Source organism: Hibiscus syriacus, unplaced genomic scaffold (genome assembly GCF_006381635.1).
Source record: "Hibiscus syriacus cultivar Baekdansim isolate YM2019G1 unplaced genomic scaffold, ASM638163v2 tig00110577_pilon, whole genome shotgun sequence".
Lineage (NCBI taxonomy): Eukaryota > Viridiplantae > Streptophyta > Magnoliopsida > Malvales > Malvaceae > Hibiscus > Hibiscus syriacus.
Window position 1 is genome coordinate 416,098 of NW_024062788.1, and position 23,692 is coordinate 439,789.

Below are 23,692 nucleotides of genomic sequence, written 5' to 3' on the forward strand. Positions count from 1 at the left end.
GAGAACTAGGTTTAACTGACCTATCTTTACTTAGTGTTTAAAATATTTTTAGCACTTTTAAGAATAAATGAAAAATACTTATAATAATAATTTTTGATTGTATTCTTTGCTATTAGTTAGGGGGAGTTTATGTTCTTTGGTGAAAATTAATTTTATGTTCAAATGTAGTTTAAGGATAAATTTGATTGATTGAACATGATTAATTTTCATTATATGAGTTGCCAATACCACTAGAGCCAATTAATTTAGCATTTTGAGTGTTTAAAACGGATTTTTTGACATTTTTGTGCTTAATGTATCGATACACCTAACAGTGCATCGATGCATCCTTGAATGTGCATCGATACACCATGAAGGTGCACTGATACACGCCTTGAATGTGCATCGATGCACAAGGTCATGTATCGATGCATCGGTCGGATTTTGGGTTTAAAAGGCTTATTTTCTTATTTGTTTCAAACCCTAAAACTAAACCCTCTCTAGTTATACACCTCTCTTCTTCTCTAAATCCTCATTTTGCTCAAAATCAACGAAAATTTGTCGGAATCTTCGAGCTTTTCATCTCTATATCCTGCTACTGTCATTAAATCGTGCAACAAAACATCTCACTCTCATCAATCCAAAATTTTCAAGGTATTTTTCTAAAAACCTCTAGTTTATCATTTTTTTTTATCTTAGGACTAGTTTTAATTAGTTCTAGGATGAACATTATATCGGGCATTGATTGTTTGATGATTACAAACTAGATTTTACAACTAATTTCATCAAAAACTCACAATTTTTTAAAGAATTTTTGAATTTTCGAAATAAAAAAAACGCTAAATTTACTTTTTAAATTTGATGTTTTTTATTTAATTATGTTGTTTTCATGAAAAACTATACATGTTATAATTTTCAAACATTATTTTCTAAATAGTTTTTCAAAACTATGCCCATTAAAATTCGGTTTAGAGAACCTTGAATTATTGCAGACTCAATTGAGTTTTGGGATTGATTATTGTGCATACATGTGTTTCAAATTGCAGCTTTCATTCCTTATTCTGATTCTTTAAACCATGTCAAATCCAAAACGCCCTAGGACTTCTTCTAGTCGTTCTACCCGACCTCCAAATCCCGTTCCTCCTCCACCTAATAGTCTTATAGGATCCTGTTTTAATATGCCTGAATGTCATAGAGAAGAATTGTACTCTAGGTACATAAATTCTTTCTAATCCTATAGAATCCGGGAAGAGCGTATTCTTTCTCATCAAGCCATGATAGATATTGACTTCGAATACCTTCTGATTCTTAAAACTTGGAAGTTTGATAAAATGTTTCACCTCAAACCTATTGTCTATCATCAGTTAGTCCGTATTTTCTACTCCAATGCGGTATGCATTCAAAACCAAACTCAATGTGGGACTATAGCAATTAGATCCTATCTTTTAGGCCAATATATTAATATTGACCCCGAGACTATAGCTTTCCGTTTTGGGCTAGATGATGATGGGTTATATAATGAGAATGAAACTGTGGAATATCCCTATGTTCCAAACTCTAGTGTTAGTACTCTACGATCTCATCATAATTGTTTTCTTCATTTGATGATCTCTTGGTGGTTTAGACCATCCGGAGGTAGGTATTCTACTCTTCGTACTAGAGATTTATGGTGGATGCACTGTATCAAGAATAAGAACAAAATAAATCTGCCCCACATTATATTTAGTCAACTAGTAGATATCATAAATATTGTTCCTTCAAAACATGTCGAAACATTAATTTATGGATGTCTTCTTAGTAACATTTTTATCAAACTCGGTCTAAAGTTCTCTCTCGACAATCCCATCCCTCTCCAAAATCAAATCAATCTCACTTCGTTGAAGAAAGAGGATTGGAAACAAGGCGAGGAAACTGGTCTTTGGGTCTTTCGACCCGGTAAGCAAACTCTGGGAACGAGTTCTTCACGATCTGCTCCTAGCTCCTCTCGTGCTCCTCCTCCAGCTCTGGCTGTTGACGATGATCTCGAGTTTCAATAACTTATGCAAGATATCGACGATCACATACCAGACGATGAGCTTGCACCGGAACCAGCACGGAAAGAAGATCAAATGCCACCATATTTTTTATCTTTCTTAGAGTCGTTTGATATGAGGTTTGCCTCCATAGAGTCTCAGATTACTGAGTTTCAGTGGGAGATGCGTGAACGTATGGACGCTCTCACTCTTGAAGTTCAACCTCATTATCCTCCTCCTCCCGATCCTCCGATGGAGTAAATTTGTTTCCTTGTTATGTTTTCTTGATTTTTAAAACTTGGATTGATTTTGATGTTTCTGGATTGTTTGTTTTGGATTGTTAAATGTTTGAATTTATTATGGTTTGGATGATTGGATTTTGAACTTAATATATATATATATTTGGTTTGGTTGAATTTTCTTATTTTTGCATCATTCGACATATATGACCAATAATGGCATTTCACATTTGATTATGAATATTAATCTTATTTACTTATTATCAATTGGACATACTTTTCAAAACCTTGTTTAAAACATTTTAAAGTCTTTTTGATTTAACAAAAAGAGGGAGAAGTGTAAAAGTGTTAAAGGGGAGAAATATTATAGTAAGGGGGAGTAATTTTTCAAAATTGAATTCAAAAATAATTTTTCTTAAACAAATCTTAAAATTACACAAATGTTTTGTTATATCAAAAAGGGGGAGATTGTTGAAAACATTTTGATGTTTCGATATAACAAATTAAGTATAAATGAATTTTAAGATTTTACAAAGATTTTTATAAGTATATTCTATTCAATTAATCGAATATCAAATTATTACTCCAAGTCTTTCAAGATCAAATTCAAACCTTACTAAATGTGTAAAATTGTGTTTTATACTTAAACTATTTTTGAAACAATTTTCACAAAGTATTTTGAACCAAAATCAAGCCTAAATCAATTTTTCAAATTGATGCACCGATGCACCAATCCATGCATCGATGCACCATGGAATTAATTGAACATCGAATGCAGTCCATGCATCGATGCACTTGGGTTTTAATGAAAACATCGAATGCATTTGATGCATTAATGCACATACCATGCATTGATGCACTCATGCTATTTTGAAACATCGAATGCACTTCATGCATCGATGCACTCTTAGTGCACCGATGCACTAAGGGTCCAACGGTCAAAATATTTGAATTTTACACTTAATGCACCGAAGCACCATGGGTATGCATCGATGCACTGACGCTCCCAACTGAATTTATCAATTGTTTTCACACTTAAACGGCTCTATTGACTCCACTAATCATCCCCAGCGTTCAGAATCATTTAAAGGAGTATTTAAACAAGCTTAGAAGCCATTGATCAATAAGAGAAAACAAGAAGAAACAACAAGCAACTAGAATCAATAGAGAATCAAAGAGAAAGCATCAAACTCATTGTTTGAGCACTTCAAGCCTATTTTTCATTCAATATTCATTTTGCTTTCAAGAACACTACTTGTACTCAATTGTATTCATTCTTGAGTATTCTTTTCTTTGTTCTAGAATTGTTCAAACAATCTACCTTGTGAGGATTTCCTTGTAAGTTTGCAAATTTGTAATATTCTCTTTGAGAAAGAGTGTTCTTAAGAATTGGGGTATATTCTTGAGGGAGTTGTAAGGTTATCTCTTTGGCCTCAAAAGAAAGAACAAATTAGTGAATTTGTTAGAAAATCCTTAGTGTGGATAGCTAAGGTAGTGGACGTAGACTTTGGTTGAGAAAGTCGAACCACTCTAAATCGCTGTGCAAATCTTTTCAATTTTCTACAAAAGCTTCCACCAAAATTTTAATTCCCAATTCACCCCCCTCTTGGCCAATTCCATCGATCGATTAACTCAACAGATATACTCATCTTAGTGAAGGTAACGCATGCAAAAACTCTTATATAAAATTAATACAATATTTTTTTAATATTACAAATTTCAATATAATTTAATATAGGATGATGAATTGTCTTTTAGGATTAGATTTATTATTTTATTAGGAATTTATATAAAGTTAAAACAATTATATTTAGTTTATTATAAGTAGGAATTATGATATTATTTTATTATTATTTTCAAGCATTACTCATGCTACAACAGTGACTTCTTCACCTTATATAAATGAGGCTCTCCCCATCATTGTAAACACATTTTTTCCTTGAATACAATACATTGAGAGTTTATCTTTGTAAGTATTGATTACTTGTTCCTTCGAAGCTTCTTTTCATTAAGTTCTTTTTAAGTTCTTTGTAAGAGAGATCTTCACACTCTAGTTTGCCTCTTCATTGCAATTAGGAGGGCTGCTTAGAGCTGATTATCGAGTTTGCCTAGTTAATTGTGACTAAGAGGGTTCATAGGACACTTATCCGTTGATTTTAATCATATCCATCTTCATTATCAATATCAATCACACCACCATCTCCACGATTTTGGCTATAAAGCCTAATTTGGCTAAGTCATTCTACTTTTATCAATTTTTTTATTTTATGTTCATCTTCTTTGTCTTTATCTATCTTTATTATATTAGTCTTTATTATCTTAATCTTTATTCTTGATTTTCCAACAATTTAATCTCTATATTATCCATCTTTATCGTCGCTCACATCTCTTCATTCCCTCTCGTTATTTTATCTAGTCTAGAGTTTTCTAGGTTTAATTCTTCAACAATAGCAACATTCATTTTATCCGCCACCATAACTCTATCAATTGGTATCATATTTGGGACAATTCTTAGGGAGAATCAAGTGATTTTCTTGTTCTTGCATGTGTACACCACCAAGGTACCCCAATCGAGCTAGTTCACACAAGTTCATAGTTTTCAGGTTATTTTTCAATTTTTTTACTTTTGTTTTAATTCCTTCTTGTTAGTTTGTTGATTTTTATCCAAAAAATAGAGAAAAATCAAAAAAAAACAATCCACATATCATAACGAAGGAATTTGGAGCTGATTTTTACTAGTAGCTTTGTCCTAAGAGCAGTTTCTAGTCCAAAATTCAGAACCATCGAACTTTATTTGACCCCTCAAAACCATTATTCAAGTTTGATCGATAGATTCGAGGACTTAGAACTCCTCTCCTATATATAGGAGGCTTCATTCAACTTTGTAGTGATAACTTTTTCTTGAATACAATACATTGAGAGTTTATCTTTGTAAGTATTGATTACTTGAGCCTTATAAGCTTTTTTTCATTAAGTTTTTTCAAGTTCTTTGTGAGAGAGATCTTCACACTTGGGTCTGGCCTCTTCATTGCGATTAGGAGGGCTCGTTAGAGCCATTTATCGAGTTTGTCTTTTCATTGCGACTAGGAAGGTTCGATAGGATAGTTATCCATCTATTTCCATCTTCTTCAACTCCATCTTCTTCTTCCATTCAAATTATTTTGCTTTATTCATGGATTCTAGAGCTTTCTAAGTTTGATTCTTCAATGAGAGCAATAATTCATTCATTCACTGCCGTTTTCCTATCAGTTGGTATCAAAGACATGGTTTTTAAACACTCTTTTTTCTCCACACACGAGTGAAACCATGGAGAAAGCATATGAATCAGTCATAAAGAAAAACAATAGTGGCCGACGCCAAGTTGAATTTCAACATAAACACCATGTTATAAGACTGGTGTACAAAAGAGGATCTCAAGACAACACAAAATCGGTTCCAACAAGGAAGAAAACTCAACTAAAATGCATAAAGACACATCACATTGATCCAGGTAAGTGTTTTACAATTTTTTCTTTCCATACATCTAATTCTCTTTCTCTTGGATTTTCATATTCATGTAAAAATCATTTTGAGGGGAGGGGAATGATATATGCACCAGAGTACATAATGATGACAACACATGCTTATTTGGACTAATGTTTTTACTCGAACCTATTAGAAGAACAAAGTCTCAAAGATTCAAAGCATATCTATTGGGTAATTATAATGTGAGTGAATCATTAAAAGGTTCTAACATTTCTCTCTTTTATGTTTCATATAGATTAACGCTTCCAATTAATCTACACGACCAAGCCTTGGAAAAGAATAACATAAAAGAAATAGACTTTAGATTGCTTTTTTAATGGGATTATAATGTTATTTGGTCGGGATGTCTTCTATAGTTACGACCGGTTGTCTCTTAGCTTTCCAACTGTTCTTGAATCGTATCAATCCAATATCGAAAACTCAAGATACGCTCATCTTAGTAAAGACAACGCATACAAAAATTCCTATATAAAATTTTATAAATATTACAAATTTTAAATATTTTTATTGATTATTTGTAATATAATTTAATATAGCATGATGCATTATCTTTTAGAATTAGATTTATTATTTTATTAGATATTTAGATAGAGTTAAAACAATTATCTTTAGTTTATTGTTAGTAGGAATTATGATAGTATTTTAGAGTTATTGTATTATTATTTTCAAGCATTAGTCATGCTTCAACAAAGACTCTTTCACCCTATATAAAGGAGGCTCCTCCCACCATTGTAGGCACATCTTTTCCTTGAATACAATACATTGAGAATTTATCCTTGCAAGTGTTGATTACTTGTACCTTCGAAGTTTCTTTTCATTAAGTTCTTTGTGAGAGAGATCTTCACATTCTGGTTTGCCTCTTCATTGCGATTAAGAGGACTGGTTAGAGCCGATTATCGAGTTTACCTAGTTAATTATGACTAGGAGGGTTCGTAGGACACTTATCCGTTAATTTCCATCATTAGCAATATCATCCACGCCGCCATCTCCACGATTTTGGCCATAAACCCTAATTTAGCTAAGTCATTCTATATTTATCAGTTCTTTATTTTATGTTCATCTTCTTTTTATTTATCTTTATTATCTTAGTCTCTGTTTTTTATTTTCCAGCAACCTTATTCCCTACATTACCCATCTTTGTTACCGCCCACACCTCTTTATTCTCTCTCGTTCTTTGATTGAGTTTAGAGCTTTCTAGGTTTGACTTTTCAACAACAGCAATACCCATTCATCTGTTGCCGCTTCTCTATCACAAAGAACGGTGTCATCGCCTCCTAAACAAAAAGTTAAAAAGAAAATCTAAGAAGAGGCTACTTTTTTCATTAAAAATTAATCATAACTTAAATAGTACATGACTAATATGAGTAAATTTTTATTATGACTCAAATATAAAAGAAAAAAATAATTCCTATAATTTACCCTCAATAAATTTCATGTTTGTCTATACTTTGAAAAGATATCATATATATATATATATATATATATGTGTGTGTGTGTGTGAAGGGTGATGTATATAAACGAGAGAGAGAGAAACAAAAGAAATGCCTAAATAACGTCTATAGCTTTCTTGTGAGACCCTGACTCAATTTAAATGTCGTCGGCCCCACCTTTGGTACCCCTTGCTGCTGTTTTGGGCTCTGAAATTGAAGGTCACCACTTCCAGTCCAAGTTGAGCTTAGTCCTGGCCCACTCTCTCCGCTTTACAAAAGCCTACTCTTAGTAGGGTCGCTGATGAAACTTGGAGCATCTTTTCATCAAACAACCCTAAATCCCAACATCACCACTATGTGCCTTAACCCTCACGATGCATGAGGTCTTTAGATACTAAAATAAAAATAGTTCGAATTATCCTCCCACTCTTAATTTTATTGATATTTTTAAAGTTTATAAGTTCGAATATACTGTCTGTGCTTTAATGATATAAAATAATCAAATTTTGGTAACATAAGAGGACATAAACAGAGAGACAAACCCAAAATTTTGGCCCACAACTTAATTTAAAAATAAAAACTCTTTTTGTGCACTTGCGGGGCAAGTGAGGCAAAATCGCACGAGAGAATCTAGTAATAGAAGAACCCGTGAATAAGGGCATGGACCCCCTGGTTATGGCAGCCTTTCTACTATCTACACATCCAAAACAGAGCAGTATGTGTTTTGTTTATATTCATAATAGTAAATCAGCATGAACCAAACAATCTCAAGATTTAAGAGATTTGTTGTTTTATCTTGAAGTCTCGGATTCAAACATGACATATATTCATGTGTAAAGATATAAGCATTCATTATCAAATAATTAAATCTTTGAAAAAATATTTCCTTATATTCATCTCATATTTATTAAATAAAAATAATAGTAAGTTAGAATAAAAAAATAATTTTGAAATGCCAAAAGAAAAAAAGACTATAAGGCCATCCCTAGACCCTAATTGTTGGATTTTTCCCCAAAAAAAAGGAAACCCAAAGTTTGAATTGGCTTGTTAGCAATAATTTTTTAGGCACTAGTTTGGAGTCAATATTTAAAAAGAAAAAAAATAAGATAGGGTTGCAAAAAGGCTAGCAGACTTAAAAATTAGATCAAAGACCACTCTATTTCAACTTTGTATTGTACCGGTTCAACACCTTTGAACGAGTCTGCCAAATCAGGCTTCCTCCTAGCTGAGGGGGACTTGTTTGCATGGGTTTGCTCCTCTGTTTCTACCTCATTGTTGGGAAGCAAACTAGTCGAGCCAAAAGATCACCTGACTTGGACAAATGAAAGGTGATGGAATATATGGCCAATTTCATGCTATCTTCCCCTGCTTTACATTTAGGATTGGAATAACTAAAGTTATTTAAAGAAAGGAGGAAAAAGGCCTTCCAAATTTCCCTTGGTGGGGTTTGCTTCAGCACTTTATATCAAACACATACATTGTGAAAGATATTCATTAAAGTTTACAATTTTTGAGTATCAATGTGGACATGACGCAAGAAGAGGTGTAGCTTCAATATTTATATGATATAAAAGAACATATTCTAAAAGGTTTGGTAACATAAGCCAAAAATAATTACTTGTTGTACACGTAAAAATCCCACCTTTATCAAATAATGTATCGGAAAATATGAGTTTGCTTTTACATTATCAAATAATGTAGTGTCTGGTTTAGGCGCTGATAAGAGTCAATCATGTTAACTGTGGGGTACTTGAAAAAGGTTGAAACTCTCAAGGGAAAGGGATATACCTCACGGTAGCCATGCCTTTATCAGTAGCGCCCCCTCACACATTTATTAATAATATAATTTTTTTTAAGGTCACAATCAATAAAATATGTAAGTAATTAAAAAAATCATAAAATTTTTGTATAATTAAACACAAATAAAATTTTAGAATAAATATAATCAATAAAATAAATAAGTAACTGAAGAAGATTTGGATGTAAAAATGAACATGTGTACACCGACTACCGTAGACTACGGGTATCAGCCGCTGGCCTTTAGCCCTTTACCACCCACTCGAAGCTTTTTTTTAAGTTTCTGATTACTATTCTAATGGATCATCTAGCAGTAAGCAAAACAAGCCTTACTTTTAATATAACATTATGTCAACACACATTTTTCGTCATATTAGGATTCAAACTCCTAAAAATATGATAGAATTTTAGGATTCAAACTCCTAAAAATAGGATAAAATTTTGCTAGGATTCAAACTCCTAAAAATAGGATAGAGTTCTACTATTATTTAAATTCCTAAAGATAGGATACACACTATAAATAGCCATTGTAACTCACCATTGTAGGACACGATTTACACACAAAACATAGAGGAAAGCAAGGGAATATACAAAAGCAAAACTATTGTAAAGGATTCGAAAAGGAAATAAAAGGTAGCATTTTCTTTTTTTTCTTTCTTTTGCATGTGCACGTTATTTTTCTTGAGATTTGGTTCGAATAACCCAAAACGTGGGTTGCGCCGATGACTAAAATGGGTAGGGTTTCGAAGTTTCGAACCTAGAACTACCCCGAGGCTTATTTTGAAAAACCGGTTTGATTTTCGGTTAAAGGAGGGGAAGAGCTTTTTAAAAATCTATATTAGTCCCTTTATTTATTATATGGATATTTTATTCATTTATTTTTATTATTCATGTTATTATTATTATATGTATATATATATATTATATTATTCTCATTCTTTTACTATATTTTATTATTATTATATATATATATATATATATTTCTTTAATATTCTACTTATAAGTCTATTATTACTATATATATTGTAATTATCTTTATCTAATCATATATTTTTTTATATACTTTTAATAGTTTATTTATATACCTATTATTAATATATATATATTATTAATTATTTTTATTTGGTTATTTTTTTATTTACGTAATATATCTTATAACTTTATATATATATATATATATATTTTCGTTTATTTTTATTATTATTATATTTTTTTAAAAACCTTGTGTCTTTATCATTATTATTATTAAACATTATATTATATTACTAACCTAGAGGACCCATTTTTTGTCTTATTTCTGACTAAAGCCCCTCACTTTCGGTGAAGTGAGAGGGTAGCTTTTCTATTTTTAAATATTTGGTGTATATATATATAGCTTATTTATTTTATTAATACTTTGATGTATATATATATATTTTCCTTTTTCAAATATTACTATATATAATTATTACTTTACTATTTTTTTTCCTTTATCTTATTTATTTATTTTATTTATTTTATTTTTCCCTTTTATCTTATTTGTTTTCTTTACCTTGTTTATCTAACATATTTCTCGATTTTTTAAGGATATTTTCAAATTAATCAAGGGTAAGTAATTGGGGTCGAAACTTTACCTTTTAATTTAACTTGTCATTTTTCTTAATTAAGACAACTGGAAATTACGTAGTACCGAAAGGGCGGTTCAAAGGTGCTAATCCTTCTTTGACCGTAACCGACTCCCGAGCCCGACATATTTCTGGTAAGACGCAGATCAGGTAAGAAATAGGGTATCCGATCAACCCATTTATTTTTAAATAAATGATCGGTGGCGACTCCAATCCACATTTTTCAAGTCGAAGCCCAATTCCGGGGCCCAACCGAAAGATGGTTACGACAGCTTGGCGACTCCGCTGGGGACTCTCAAGTGAGTCAGGCTTAGGTAATTTTCAGTTGTCTTTTTAACGAAAAGGGTAAGTTTAAATTTTAAGGTAACATTTCGATCCTTATTGCTTACTTTTGATTATATTTTTTCGAGTAAATAGTTGTACTAACCGTTTTCTCAATGATTTCAGCCCTTAAAGTATTTTTTCATCTAAGGCTCTAAACCCGAGCTCCGAACCCGTTTTAAGTGGGGGTGAAAGCGACGTATTCGTGTGAATTTATTCACCGCATATGCCTAGCAAGTAGCCTTCGGGATTCATATATCTTATGTCTTCGTGTGAATTTATTCTCCGCATAGACATAAGGGAATGTGTCCTCTCGAGTTTAACTTAGTCCACACAAGCCTGTGATGAGTTTAGGACTAAGGGACTGGCAAGCCCAATGGGGCACCGGCAAGGATAACTCGGGTACCTTTTTTAGAACCTAAACCGGGAGACTACAAGGAGTTAGAGCCCACCCAAAACCTCATTCCAAACCCTAGGATGCCAGAATTATTTCCTAGTTTACTTTATGTTCAAAGCATGCGAACTAGAAATTTATGCGGTTAGGACTTGTTCAAAATCAACTTGCGGTATAGAGATCATGTTCGGGTAGGAATAATAAGCATGTGAGGTAGATATCATGATGGGTAGGACTTTCATTTTTATGATCATTTTTTATTATTTTTCACCTCACTAACTCTTTTCATCTTTCTTTTATTTTATTTTATTTTCATCACTTGCATCATTCAAAAGAGGTCATTGATCCACTAAAACGTGTTTGTTAAAACTCGAATAATCTGAATCCATGGACAAAGGTGTTGTAATACAAGAGATGAAAATACAGAGGATAGTCTACAAGGCGACTATGTGTCACATTCAATCCAGAAGACGTGGTGCCCACAATTGAAGAGTATATCACTCTGCTGCATTATAAAAGACCCAAAATGAACCGGGTCTACATCAAGCACAATGAAAGCTTATCTTTGAAGAACTGACTGGCAGAGGTTGCAGGGGCAAGATGAAGGTTATGTATCTCGGAAGTCCCTTTGAACACAACTATGGTAAAATGATAGCTGAAATTGGAGACCATTGCCGGCGAATTCAAGAAACAGATTAATGAACTTCACATAGTTCCTATCAATTAAGGGCTCCAATGACGAATTCGTTGGGAACAGGCTCAACAAAAGAAAATGCTCGAGATGCGATCATTCGAGACTTCTTGGACCAGTACAAAAAATAACTCAACATTTTCACGGTTCATCCAGAGAGGCCGGAGCGGTTCGACAGGTTATTCAACCGGTGAAAGACGAAAGCAGAAGACTAGTCAACATGTCAGAAGCTGTCAGGATATTTTTTTCTCTTAAAAGATAAAACATTTTTGTCCCCAATAAGGATTATTCATAATAACAGTCACATTTCTTGGATCAATGCCTCGAACATTTCATGCATTCCTGCATTCTTGCATTTTTGCATCTTCATCTACATTTTTAAGCATTTTCATAAACATGAAATTAAATCACGGAGGATTCGATGAAGTGGTCTTAACCACATTACACCACATGGAAGCCAGATTTTAACAATTAAAGAAAAACAGAAATCAGTACAGGGGGAGCTGGATCAGCTGATTGTAGGACTAAGCCTGCCAGGATGATCTGAGAAAAGAGTACCCATCTCCTAAGGGCTACGATGTTGAAGTTGTTGCCACATAAGGATTCCCAAACATTCTTCTGAAAACTGTAAGGCGCTTGCCGAAGAAGGGGGCATGGCATATACCATTTGCACTTAGAGGATTATTTTGTTTGAACACATCTTTTAAACGATTGAATTCATGTTACTTTCTAAGGTGGAGCAATTGAACAAATTTTAATCTTTAGTTCTTTGAATATTAAATGAATTGAGGATTCTTTTAATTCTTCAAGAATTATAGATTTTTGACATATGACAAGATTAGACCTTTCTTACCCTGTCTCAAACCCTAGAATAAAACACCTTGATTCTTTACCCAAAATAACTCATTGTCATTATCAAAAAAACCAAATTTTGACATTATCTCCATTTGAAATTCTTGAACATTACCTTTATCTTTTTGATACACCCACACCTTTCTTTGAGTCAATAAGATCACACAACTGTCTTTTTAGACTCAAAATTAACCTTTTTTACCAATAAAACCCAAGGCATTGAGTTGTTCATTTGAACATGAGCATTCTTCCAAGATACAGTTTGGGGCATCTCGCCAGGAGCCTGAACATTGAGACATGTTGGGAGCAAGGAGCAGAAAAAATAATTCATTCGAAATAATTCTATCATGCATTAATTGCACTGTTTTCATGTGAATAGAATTAATCCTGAAAATCTATCCCCCCGGGGATACCTCTTCTGTGAAGACTTACATGTATGAAATGATGAACGGCTTTCTTTCTTTATCCCTTCACAACAGGAGAAAATATATATATCCCTTGCGTCCCCTTTTGAGCCTATAGTATTTTTTTCTTCTGATTCAACCCTAACCAAGGATCACCCTCCACACTGGGGGGCAAGATGGAGAAAATCTGCTCACATGAGTGAAAACATTGTTTCAGATGAGATACCGAAAGGTGAACCAAATGCCAAGTGCGATGATTCAATCAGAACAAAAAGGGCAAAAAGAAAAAAGAAAAGAAGCAAAAAAAATAACAAAAAGAAAAAGGGACAAAAAGCACATGCAAAGATTCCCTAAAGACAAATGGCACATCAAGCTTCAAACTACGAGATTGATCAAGCACAATCATTCCCGAATCACTTCACTCAAAGATCATAGAGCATCAAGAGAAAGAGACATTTTGAGCAAGACAAGATTGAAGGCATCAAAATGAATTGATCATTGGTTCAACACCCTGAAACACTTGTTTGGGCCTATTTATCCTTTTCTTTCATAACCATGAACCCTGGCCTACATTATGTGCCTTAAAATTCCTTTCTAATCATACATGGATTTCTAAACAGAAGAGACTATCTTCAGATTTCATCCAGCCCATCAGGATTAATCTTTGTTTGCAAAAAACAATGTAATTAATGTATGATAGAGAAAAATAACAAATGGGGGTTCAAGACGTAAATCCTGAATAACGTCTTGAAACCAAAGGAGTGTTCGAGTTGAAAACCTGAAAAGGTGACTCGAATATAAAAATTGTGCAACTGAGGTTATCACACAAATTCCTCGATAAGGCATCACACAATCCAAGTGTGACCATAAAAGCTAGGAGTCGGAGAACACTTCTAGTAGATGAGCATGCAAGCTACCCCATCAAACCTTTGAGCATCAAATGTCAAACCATTTAGCATCAAATGAACAAAAATGCCAAACCTTTGACCAAACACAATAACCTGAGACTTTTTATCCTTTCTTTGCTTGACCATTTCCCATAAATAGCTTTGATCTTGGCGTATGTCAAATAGCTATAATTTATTGAAGGATTAACATTGTAATTAATTCTTTGATATCCGATGAACTCTAGTTTTATGATTCATCTCAATTGTAAAACCATGAAAGTGACAATATTTTCAAAACTTTGGATTAAACATTTTTCGAAACTCTTTATTGATATTTTCAGAACTTTGAAAATAAAAGAGAAAAAAAAACATTTTTTTTTCAAACAAGACAGTCTCTCTAGAGTGGATCTTGGTAAATGACATGTGACTCTTAGACACAAAACTCATGCTCAGAATCAATGCTGAAGCAAGAAATGAGGAACATTTGGGGCATCTTTGGAGATTCAACATCAAATATTGGGGTATTTTTGGATATTGGGGCATCTTTGGGGATTCAACATCCTAATGCAAATTATCAGACCTTTTTCAGGATATAAAACATAACCAATTCATGTTACATGCATCTTATGCATACATTTTAGAACATCATATTTGTCATTTTTTTCCCACATACACAATTTTTGCAGCTTTTAGAGTCAAGTTTCGACTTCAAGACGAAGGATACTCGATTCAAAAGCACCTTTACAAATTGATATCGGTTGCTTAGCTCAGCAGCAAGAAGCTACACTTCAACCAACTCGACAGATAGAAAGATTGACATTCATTTTCAGATTCGACATTTCCAATATAAATTCTGTCTCGCTTGAGACAGTCTCATTTAATGCAGATGATTATCTCACTTGAGATTGCTTTTTTAAAACAGACTTTGTCTCACTTGGGACTGTTTTACTCGAAAGAAGATTTATTTCACTCATGATTGTTTTTCTTAAAACAAGATTTGTCTCGCTTGAGACCGTTTTCACTAGAAGAGTTTTGTCTCTCATGAAACAGTTTCCCTTGAAACAAATTGTCTCCCTTGAGACAGTTTCTCTTGAAATATAAACATTGAAAACATTTCCCTTGAAATAAATTTTTGTCTCTCTTGAGATAGTTTCCCTTGAAACAAAATTTTGTCTCTCTTGAGACAGTTTCCCTTGAAATAAATTTTGTCTCTCTTGAGACAGTTTCCCTTGAAATAAAATATTTGAATATGTTTTCTCTAAAACAAATTTCGTCCCCCTTGAGACAGTTTCTTTTGGAACTAAGTTTTGTCTCTCTTGAGACAGTTTCTCTTGAAACAAATTCCGTCTATCTTGAGACAGTTTCCCTTGAAACAAAATCTTTGAATTTATTTCCCCTAAAACAAATTTTGTCTCCCTTGAGACAGTTACTCTTGAAACACAAAATCTTCAAATTTATTTCCCTTAAAACATAATTTTGTTTCCCTTGAGACCGTTTCTCATGAAACAACAGATATCTTTGAGATCGTTTCCCTTGAAACGAATTCTATCTCTTTCAAGATAACTTCTTTTGAAGCATCATCTGAACCGTTACACTCAGCTCAGGCACATACTTGAGATGGTCGAGAAGCATTTCTCAAATCAAAAATAGAATGTGCATATCATATTTGAACATTTGAAGAATTCAAGATCAGGGATCAAAATTTGAAGATTCAAGAATCAAGATTCCAGATAGGCAACTGGAGATCGAGATTTCTCTCCAAAGCCCCAAGATAACATATGTTGCATATACATTTTAGGCACACCTAAGAGCATTGCATCCATAGCATCACATATATGCATAACTTTTTCAGGTTTTAGCTAGAGTCAATTTCAACTTCGCGGCGAAGGATATTGAACTCAAAACGACACAATTTGCTCGAGAGTGGATTTCAACTTCACGACGAAGGATATCTAGCTCGAAGCCAAACTTCACAATAAAGGGGTCTCCACTGTTTCAACTTCACGGTGAAGGGAATTGTGTCCACCCGCAACATACAATACTTGGATTTCAACTTCACGACGAAGGATATTCAAGTCAAGGTTCAACTTCACAACGAAGGGGCCATCCGCGATTTCAACTCCACGACGGAGGATATCGTGGCACTCGAGACAACACAAGTTCAACTTCACAACGAAGGGACGACTGGTTGTCAACAAACAACTTCTCAATTTCAGAGCCAATTTCAACTTCACAACGAAGGATATTGGACTCCAGACAACGCAAGTTCAACTTCACGACGAAGGGACCGCTGCTTGTCAACAACAACTTCTCAATTTCAGAGCCAATTTCAACTTCACAACGAAGGATATTGGACTTCAGACAACGCAAGTTCAACTTCACGACGAAGGGACCGCTGCTTGTCAACAACAACTTCCCAATCTCAGAGCCAATTTCAACTTCACAACGAAGGATATTGGACTCCAGACAATGCAAGTTCAACTTCACGACGAAGGGACCGCTGCTTGTCAACAACAACTTCCCAATCTTAGAGCCAATTTCAACTTCACAACGAAGGATATTGGACTCCAGACAACGCAAGTTCAACTTCACGACGAAGGGACCGCTGCTTGTCAATAAAATTTCATTCAGATTCAATTTCAACTTCACAACGAAGGATATTGGACTCGAGACAACACAAGTTCAACTTCACAACGAAGGGACGGATGGTTGTCAACAAATAATTTCCCAGTTCCAGAGCCAATTTCAACTTCACGACGGAGGATATTGGACTTGGAACAATGCTACTTACTTGGATTTCAACTTCACGATGAAGGATATCCAACTCAAAGAAGGATTATCTGCCATCAAAATTATCGAGTTCGACTCCATTCAGCTCGATGACACATCAATCGCACTACTTTCCGGTTGCAGTCGAGGTTTTCAAGTCGAGAAGAGGACCTGGGTTAGCCGTGCCTTAGTGACAAGCAACCATTTTCAAGCAGCATAGCTTAAGTCAAGAAAAAGCTATCTGTCAATGAAGATTTTTGAGTTCGATTCCGATCCAAGGTCTTTAAACCGAGAAGAAGGCTGAAGGGTAACGGGAAGCCACGTGCTGATTCAAATTCCGAACTACGGCTTTAATTTCATATCATTTCAAGATGAACTCGACTTCACGATGGAGGAGTCATCCGTAACTCAATTCGACAGGGAGTTATTGAAACATCAGAGTTAATTTTCAACTCCACTGAACGAAAAGTGTGTCTTTTAATCTTTGCCCTATCCCCGTTACACGACTATGGGCAAAGAGGGGCAGTTGTCAACACACATTTTTCGTCATACTAGGATTCAAACTCCTAAAAATATGATAGAATTTTAGGATTCAAACTCCTAAAAATAGGATAAAATTTTGCTAGGATTCAAACTCCTAAAAATAGGATAGAGTTCTACTATTATTTAAATTCCTAAAGATAGGATCCACACTATAAATAGCCATTGTAACTCACCATTGTAGGACATGATTTACACACAAAACATAGAGGAAAGCAAGGGAATATACAAAAGCAAAACTATTGTAAAGGATTCGAAAAGGAAATAAAAGGTAGCATTTTCTTTTTTTTCTTTCTTTTGCATGTGCACGTTATTTTTCTTGAGATTTGGTTCGAATAACCCAAAACGTGGGTTGCGCCGATGACCAAAATGGGTAGGGTTTCGAAGTTTCGAACCTAGAACTACCCCGAGGCTTATTTTGAAAAACCGGTTTGATTTTCGGTTAAAGGAGGGGAAGAGCTTTTTAAAAATCTATATTAGTCCCTTTATTTATTATATGGATATTTTATTCATTCATTTTTATTATTCATGTTATTATTATTATATGTATATATATATTTTTTATATTATTCTCATTCTTTTACTATATTTTATTATTATATATATATATATATATTTCTTTAATATTCTACTTATAAGTCTATTATTACTATATATATTGTAATTATCTTTATCTAGTTATATATTTTTTTATATACTTTTAATAGTTTATTTATATACCTATTATTAATATATATATATTATTAATTATTTTTATTTGGTTATTTTTTTATTTACGTAATATATCTTATAACTTTATATATATATATATATATATATATATATATATATTATTTTCGTTTATTTATTTATTATTATTATATTATTTTTTTAAAAACCTTATGTCTTTATCATTATTATTATTAAACATTATATTATATATTACTAACCTAGAGGACCCATTTTTTTGTCTTATTTCTGACTAAAGCCCCTCACTTTCGGTGAAGTGAGAGGGTAGCTTTTCTATTTTTAAATATTTGGTGTATATATATATAGCTTATTTATTTTATTAATACTTTGATGTATATATATATATTTTCCTTTTTCAAATATTACTATATATAATTATTACTTTACTATTTTTTTCCTTTATCTTATTTATTTATTTTATTTATTTTATTTTTCCCTTTTATCTTATTTGTTTTCTTTACCTTGTTTATCTAACATATTTCTCGATTTTTTAAGGATATTTTCAAATTAATCAAGGGTAAGTAATTGGGGTCGAAACTTTACCTTTTAATTTAACTTGTCATTTTTCTTAATTAAGACAACTGGAAATTACGTAGTACCGAAAGGGCGGTTCAAATGTGCTAATTCTTCCTTGACCGTAACCGACTCCCGAGCCCGACATATTTCTGGTAAGACGCAGATCATGTAAGAAATAGGGTATCCGATCAACACATTTATTTTTAAATAAATGATCGGTGGCGACTCCAATCCACATTTTTCAAGTCGAAGCCCAATTCCGAGGCCCAACCGAAAGATGGTTACGACACATTCCTTTTAGGGTTTGGGTGTTTTATAACAGGAGTAAAGGAAAAGATAGAAAGTGCCAACGTCTGAGTTCACAAGACAAAAGTATTAGTATTAAAATAATAATGGACATAATTTTATTGCCAAAAAGACTCTGAAATCAAGTGGGGTGAGAGGTTCTTCTAGTCCTTGTTTTGAGCTGCCTCTTCTCTCTTCCCTTTGGTAGAATTCTAAACCTTTTTTTATTTCTCTTTGGATTACATTTTCTTCCCTGGAAATTGATTTTATCTAGTTTTACCAACCCTTCTCTAATCTCTCCTTAGTCTTCCACTTTAATCATCACCTTCTGCCCTCTACCCTGCTACTGAAACTCTCTCTCTCAATCTATATATCTGTGAATCTTTATATACATATAAATGGATAGCAAGGAGAGGGCTATTGAGTGGTAGATGTTTAGAGAGAACAGAATCCCATTTTATTGTTTGTATTTCCTCATGTTTTGATTGCATGGGGAGAGCAATTCTCAGCTCTGGTTGGTTTACTAAGAAATAGATATATATATATATATATATATATATATATATATATATATATATATATATATATATATGTAATCTGGATTGCGTTGGCAGGTTGTTCAGAGCAATCCATGGCTAGACAGCGACTTGGAGAATAACCCATCATCACCTTCACGAGATTTTGCTTTTGCCCCCCCCCCCAATGAATGATGTCTTTCTGTATGTACATGTCACTGCCACCTGTTCATTAACAAAGCTGTACGTGTTTAGTTTGTGTCCAGAGCTAGGGGATTCTATTCTATATTATATGACCAACCCTTTGCTGTTCTCTGGTCTGTCTTGGTTGTTTCTTTTAAAGGTGTAAAGTGGTCACTCTTTGAAACAACATATATCAGATAAAACAAAGAGAGGAGCATCACACTAGTCTTCTGGGATTGCCTTCGTGTTTTTCTTTCTTGGAGTTTTCTTCATGTCTCCTCCAACTATGTCCACAAGAGCTCAAGCTGGCTTAAATCCTATTGTTTCAACCGTTTCTCCTCAAAAAATTAAGAAGAAGAGAGGCCTACCTGGGAACCCTGGTAAGACTTTTGTTCTTTTATGATCTCTTTCGAAATTTCTTTTAGAATTTGTCTTTTAATTGTTTGAAGCTAATAATTTACAGACCCAGATTCTGAAGTGATTGCTTTATCTCCAAATACGCTATTGGCTACCAACAGATTCATATGTGAGATCTGTAACAAAGGTTTCCAGAGAGATCAGAACCTCCAGCTTCACAGAAGAGGCCATAACCTTCCATGGAAGCTGAAGCAAAGGAACATCAAAGATGTAAAAAAGAAAGCCTATGTTTGTCCTGAGCCAACGTGCGTCCACCACCATCCATCGAGGGCTTTAGGTGATCTTACTGGCATCAAGAAACACTTTTGCAGAAAACACGGTGAGAAGAAATGGAAGTGTGAGAAATGCTCAAAGATCTATGCTGTTCAATCGGATTGGAAGGCTCATTCTAAGACCTGTGGAACAAGAGAATATCGATGTGATTGTGGAACCCTTTTCTCAAGGTATTCCTTTCTCTCTTTGTTCCCTTTTTTTGTGTGTTTATGGCCGATTTTGTTTCCTTGCTTGGATGGGGGCAGAGGTTTTTGTTTTCTTGTAGTAGTTGTTCCTCTTACACAAGAGTTGGTGAGCTTATGCATGGAACATATCTGGAACTTAATTAAATGCAGTGCCAGGCTTCGTTTCATCGAAGTGGATACCATTAATATACAAGTGTCTGTTACTGCCTACCGGGTAACCCTTGCTAGAGAAACAGAAAGCAAAATCTCTGAAATCTTAACCAGCTGTAGTAAATTATATATTAACCTTGATTTTCTTCTCTTATTTTCCATTATCGATATACGTGGTTTTAATTTCTCCTTTGATGCCTTTTAATAGGGTGGACTGTAGTCTCAAAAATAATGATGAATATCCAAAGGAAAAAAGCAAAAGGAAGCTTAATTGTTGCTTTTGGGATTTCATAGTTTCAGAAATCCGTGACAAAATTTTCATGTAGTATGCCATTATTTACTTGCAGAAAATACTGAAACTCTGAATTTTCTCATCATGATGTAGAACTGATAAATCTGCAACAATATCTGCTGTTGATTTTGCCTTTTTTTTTCCCATGCGCTCCATCAATTAGATTTACGTTTCAACTGCACATCTTTGTTTACAAATGCATGGAAGAGCTCTAGCTTCAAATACCAACACTTTCCATCATGATTTTTATCATATTCTTGAAATTTTAACCCACCTCTGCATGCATATACACATCAATTTAATGCCCATGCATATTTCTTCTCTCTTAAAAGGTAGTTTTCTCCTTTATTTTTTTCTGTAAAACTTTATGACATAAGTCTATCCAATGCGCATGCACGATCGTAGGATTGAACCTTTTCGATATTTTGCTTTTTTGTTGCAGAAACAAGAACATGCATTCTGTCTTGTGTCAAAATCCCACAATCACTTTCACAACTGTTTGATTCATTTCCTTAAATTCATTGCTTGTTAATGCGATTATTAATTATGATGACTTTGTGAAACCTCCTACAGGAAGGATAGCTTCTTAACTCACAGAGCGTTTTGTGATGCATTGGCTGAAGAAAGTGCAAGACTCTCCGCCAACCAACTTGCCGCCGCGGCCGGCACGAATCCAGCCCCCTATTCATCTTTGGGTTTCCCTTTCCAAAACCCTATTTCTCTTAACCCATGGGACCCTACTCAAACCTCTAACCCTAACCCTAATAGCCCACTTCAAGTCAAGCCTGAGTCTCAACATTTCGCGCCATACTTCCAAGAACCGCCTCCTCCAAAGGTCCTGGTCACCTCTCCCTTCCAAACCCGCCGCGTTAGCAACAATCCACCCTTCAATGCTGCCATGTCAGCCACTGCACTCCTTCAAAAGGCGACCACCGTTGGTGCATGCACCGCCACGCAGATAAATAACAACAACAATTATCATTACGGCATGGCGAGTCATGTATCCCCGGATTTCTCAGGTTTCACGACGGCAGACCTGTCCACGTGGCAAAAGACCAGCGACTGTTTCACCAGGGACTTTCTTGGTTTGACTAGAGACCATCACCAGCAACATCATAGTGGTGGCAATGGTAATGGGAATGTTAACTATAGCATAAACGCGAGAGATGTGTTAACGTGCACTGTCGGAGTGGAGTTGCAGCACTTTGAGACAGGCCACCCGCTGTTGAAGCCCCAAGGTTTTGGATTCACCGAGCCCTACGCCCCAGCCTCGGAAGCCTGGGGTGATTGTTGAAATAAAAAAAGGGGGAAAATAATAATTTTGTGATATCCCTTTCAGAATGAAAACAATGCCCTAATTATCTGGTGTAATATTTAATGGCGAGCCCTACGGTTAGATTTCAATTTGTTTGTTGCTAAGTATGAAAGCAAGAACATGGAAGATAAGATCGACTCTACTTTCTATATATTTAATAATGGAATTTGGATAGAAACAGAAGTTAAAAAAGGAGCAAAGGCAAAGAATATTCTGCAGTCTTGCTCTTTCATGCATGTGAATGATAATGCCACTATTCTCTCTCCGACCCTACCCTACACGTTTCATGCAAATTGTCATACTTGTCATTCATGCACTACAATTACCACTCTACCCTTCATTTATTACACAACAAAAATTATCTATTCTCGATCGGTAGAAATAAATACGTACAAACAGAATAGAGCTGAGATAATTAAGCCAGTGGGAGCACATACAGAGGGGCAGTAGGTAGAGTCTAGAGCGAGACCATATTTGTCTTTCTTACTAATACCAACGGTTCAATACAATACTCGTAAGGATAATTTCTCATACCCAAAACGGATGTTCACTAAATAACACCAAACTGTTGAAATTCATGGCATGGGCATAAAATAGCACCAATTCTAAATGTCCCCATCTATTAATTATTAGACTAAATTTTATATTTAGTCACTTCAACCATTATTTTAATTGTATTTTGATCATTTTTTTAAATTATAATATTATGTTTTGATTTTATTTTGGTTATTCGTTGTTAAAATATTAACAATAATATTGATATGTCATAATAAGATAATATCAAATCATTATTGAAAAATACTATGTCAATAATTTTATTAATATTTTAACAATAAATGACCAAAATAAAACTAAAATCAAAATGATAATTAAATAACTAAATATGTAATTTACCCCAATTATTGTTGTAGAGCACGAATAACTAAATGAATTAATAATGCAAGTTTTGTCTCTCTTCTTCTAGAGTGTTACAAAAGGTAGATACAATGGCAAAGATGGGAAAAATAAAGTCTAAAATCCAACTGCTTGCCTGTATAAATAATATATAATTACCCGAATGTCTTGACTAACCCAAGTCAAAAGATGGAATCCAATTTGAACATCGTTTACGTCCAAGTTAAACATTAGAATACTTGAATTGCACAATAGTTCAAATTTAACTAATCCCTGTCAATCAGATTCGATTCCGTAAAATCATACCCCACCATTATTTGTACAAACATACACATATATATTAGTAGTAGTAGTTTTCTTCACAAATTCACATTACCCCCTTTACCTCCTCAGCTGGCCCTCGCGCATCGAATACCGTTTAAAGATGGACGTGAAACCAGTTTCCAAGAAATTCTTCCCCCCCCCCCCATTATGTAATGTAGTAAACGAAGCAA

At 34.1% G+C, this 23,692-nt stretch overlaps 1 protein-coding gene across 1 annotated transcript; it reads left to right on the forward strand.

The window, feature by feature from the left end:
• The first annotated feature begins 19,590 nt into the window (after positions 1-19,590).
• On the forward strand, positions 19,591-22,371 carry LOC120133162 (protein indeterminate-domain 12-like). Its single transcript, XM_039149810.1, has 3 exons — positions 19,591-20,052; positions 20,136-20,532; positions 21,563-22,371. The coding sequence occupies exons 1-3, from the start codon at positions 19,944-19,946 to the stop codon at positions 22,281-22,283; spliced, it is 1,227 nt and encodes a 408-aa protein (XP_039005741.1). The 5' UTR covers positions 19,591-19,943; the 3' UTR covers positions 22,284-22,371.
• Positions 22,372-23,692: the final 1,321 nt, after the last annotated feature.

Excerpts from the sequence above, each read along its gene's own strand:
- LOC120133162 (XM_039149810.1), top strand. The coding sequence starts at position 19,944 with ATGTCTCCTCCAACTATGTCCACAAGAGCTCAAGCTGGCTTAAATCCT. Across the intron at positions 20,053-20,135 it reads AGGCCTACCTGGGAACCCTG|ACCCAGATTCTGAAGTGATT; the intron begins GTAAGACTTTTG and ends AATAATTTACAG. Across the intron at positions 20,533-21,562 it reads TGTGGAACCCTTTTCTCAAG|GAAGGATAGCTTCTTAACTC; the intron begins GTATTCCTTTCT and ends AACCTCCTACAG.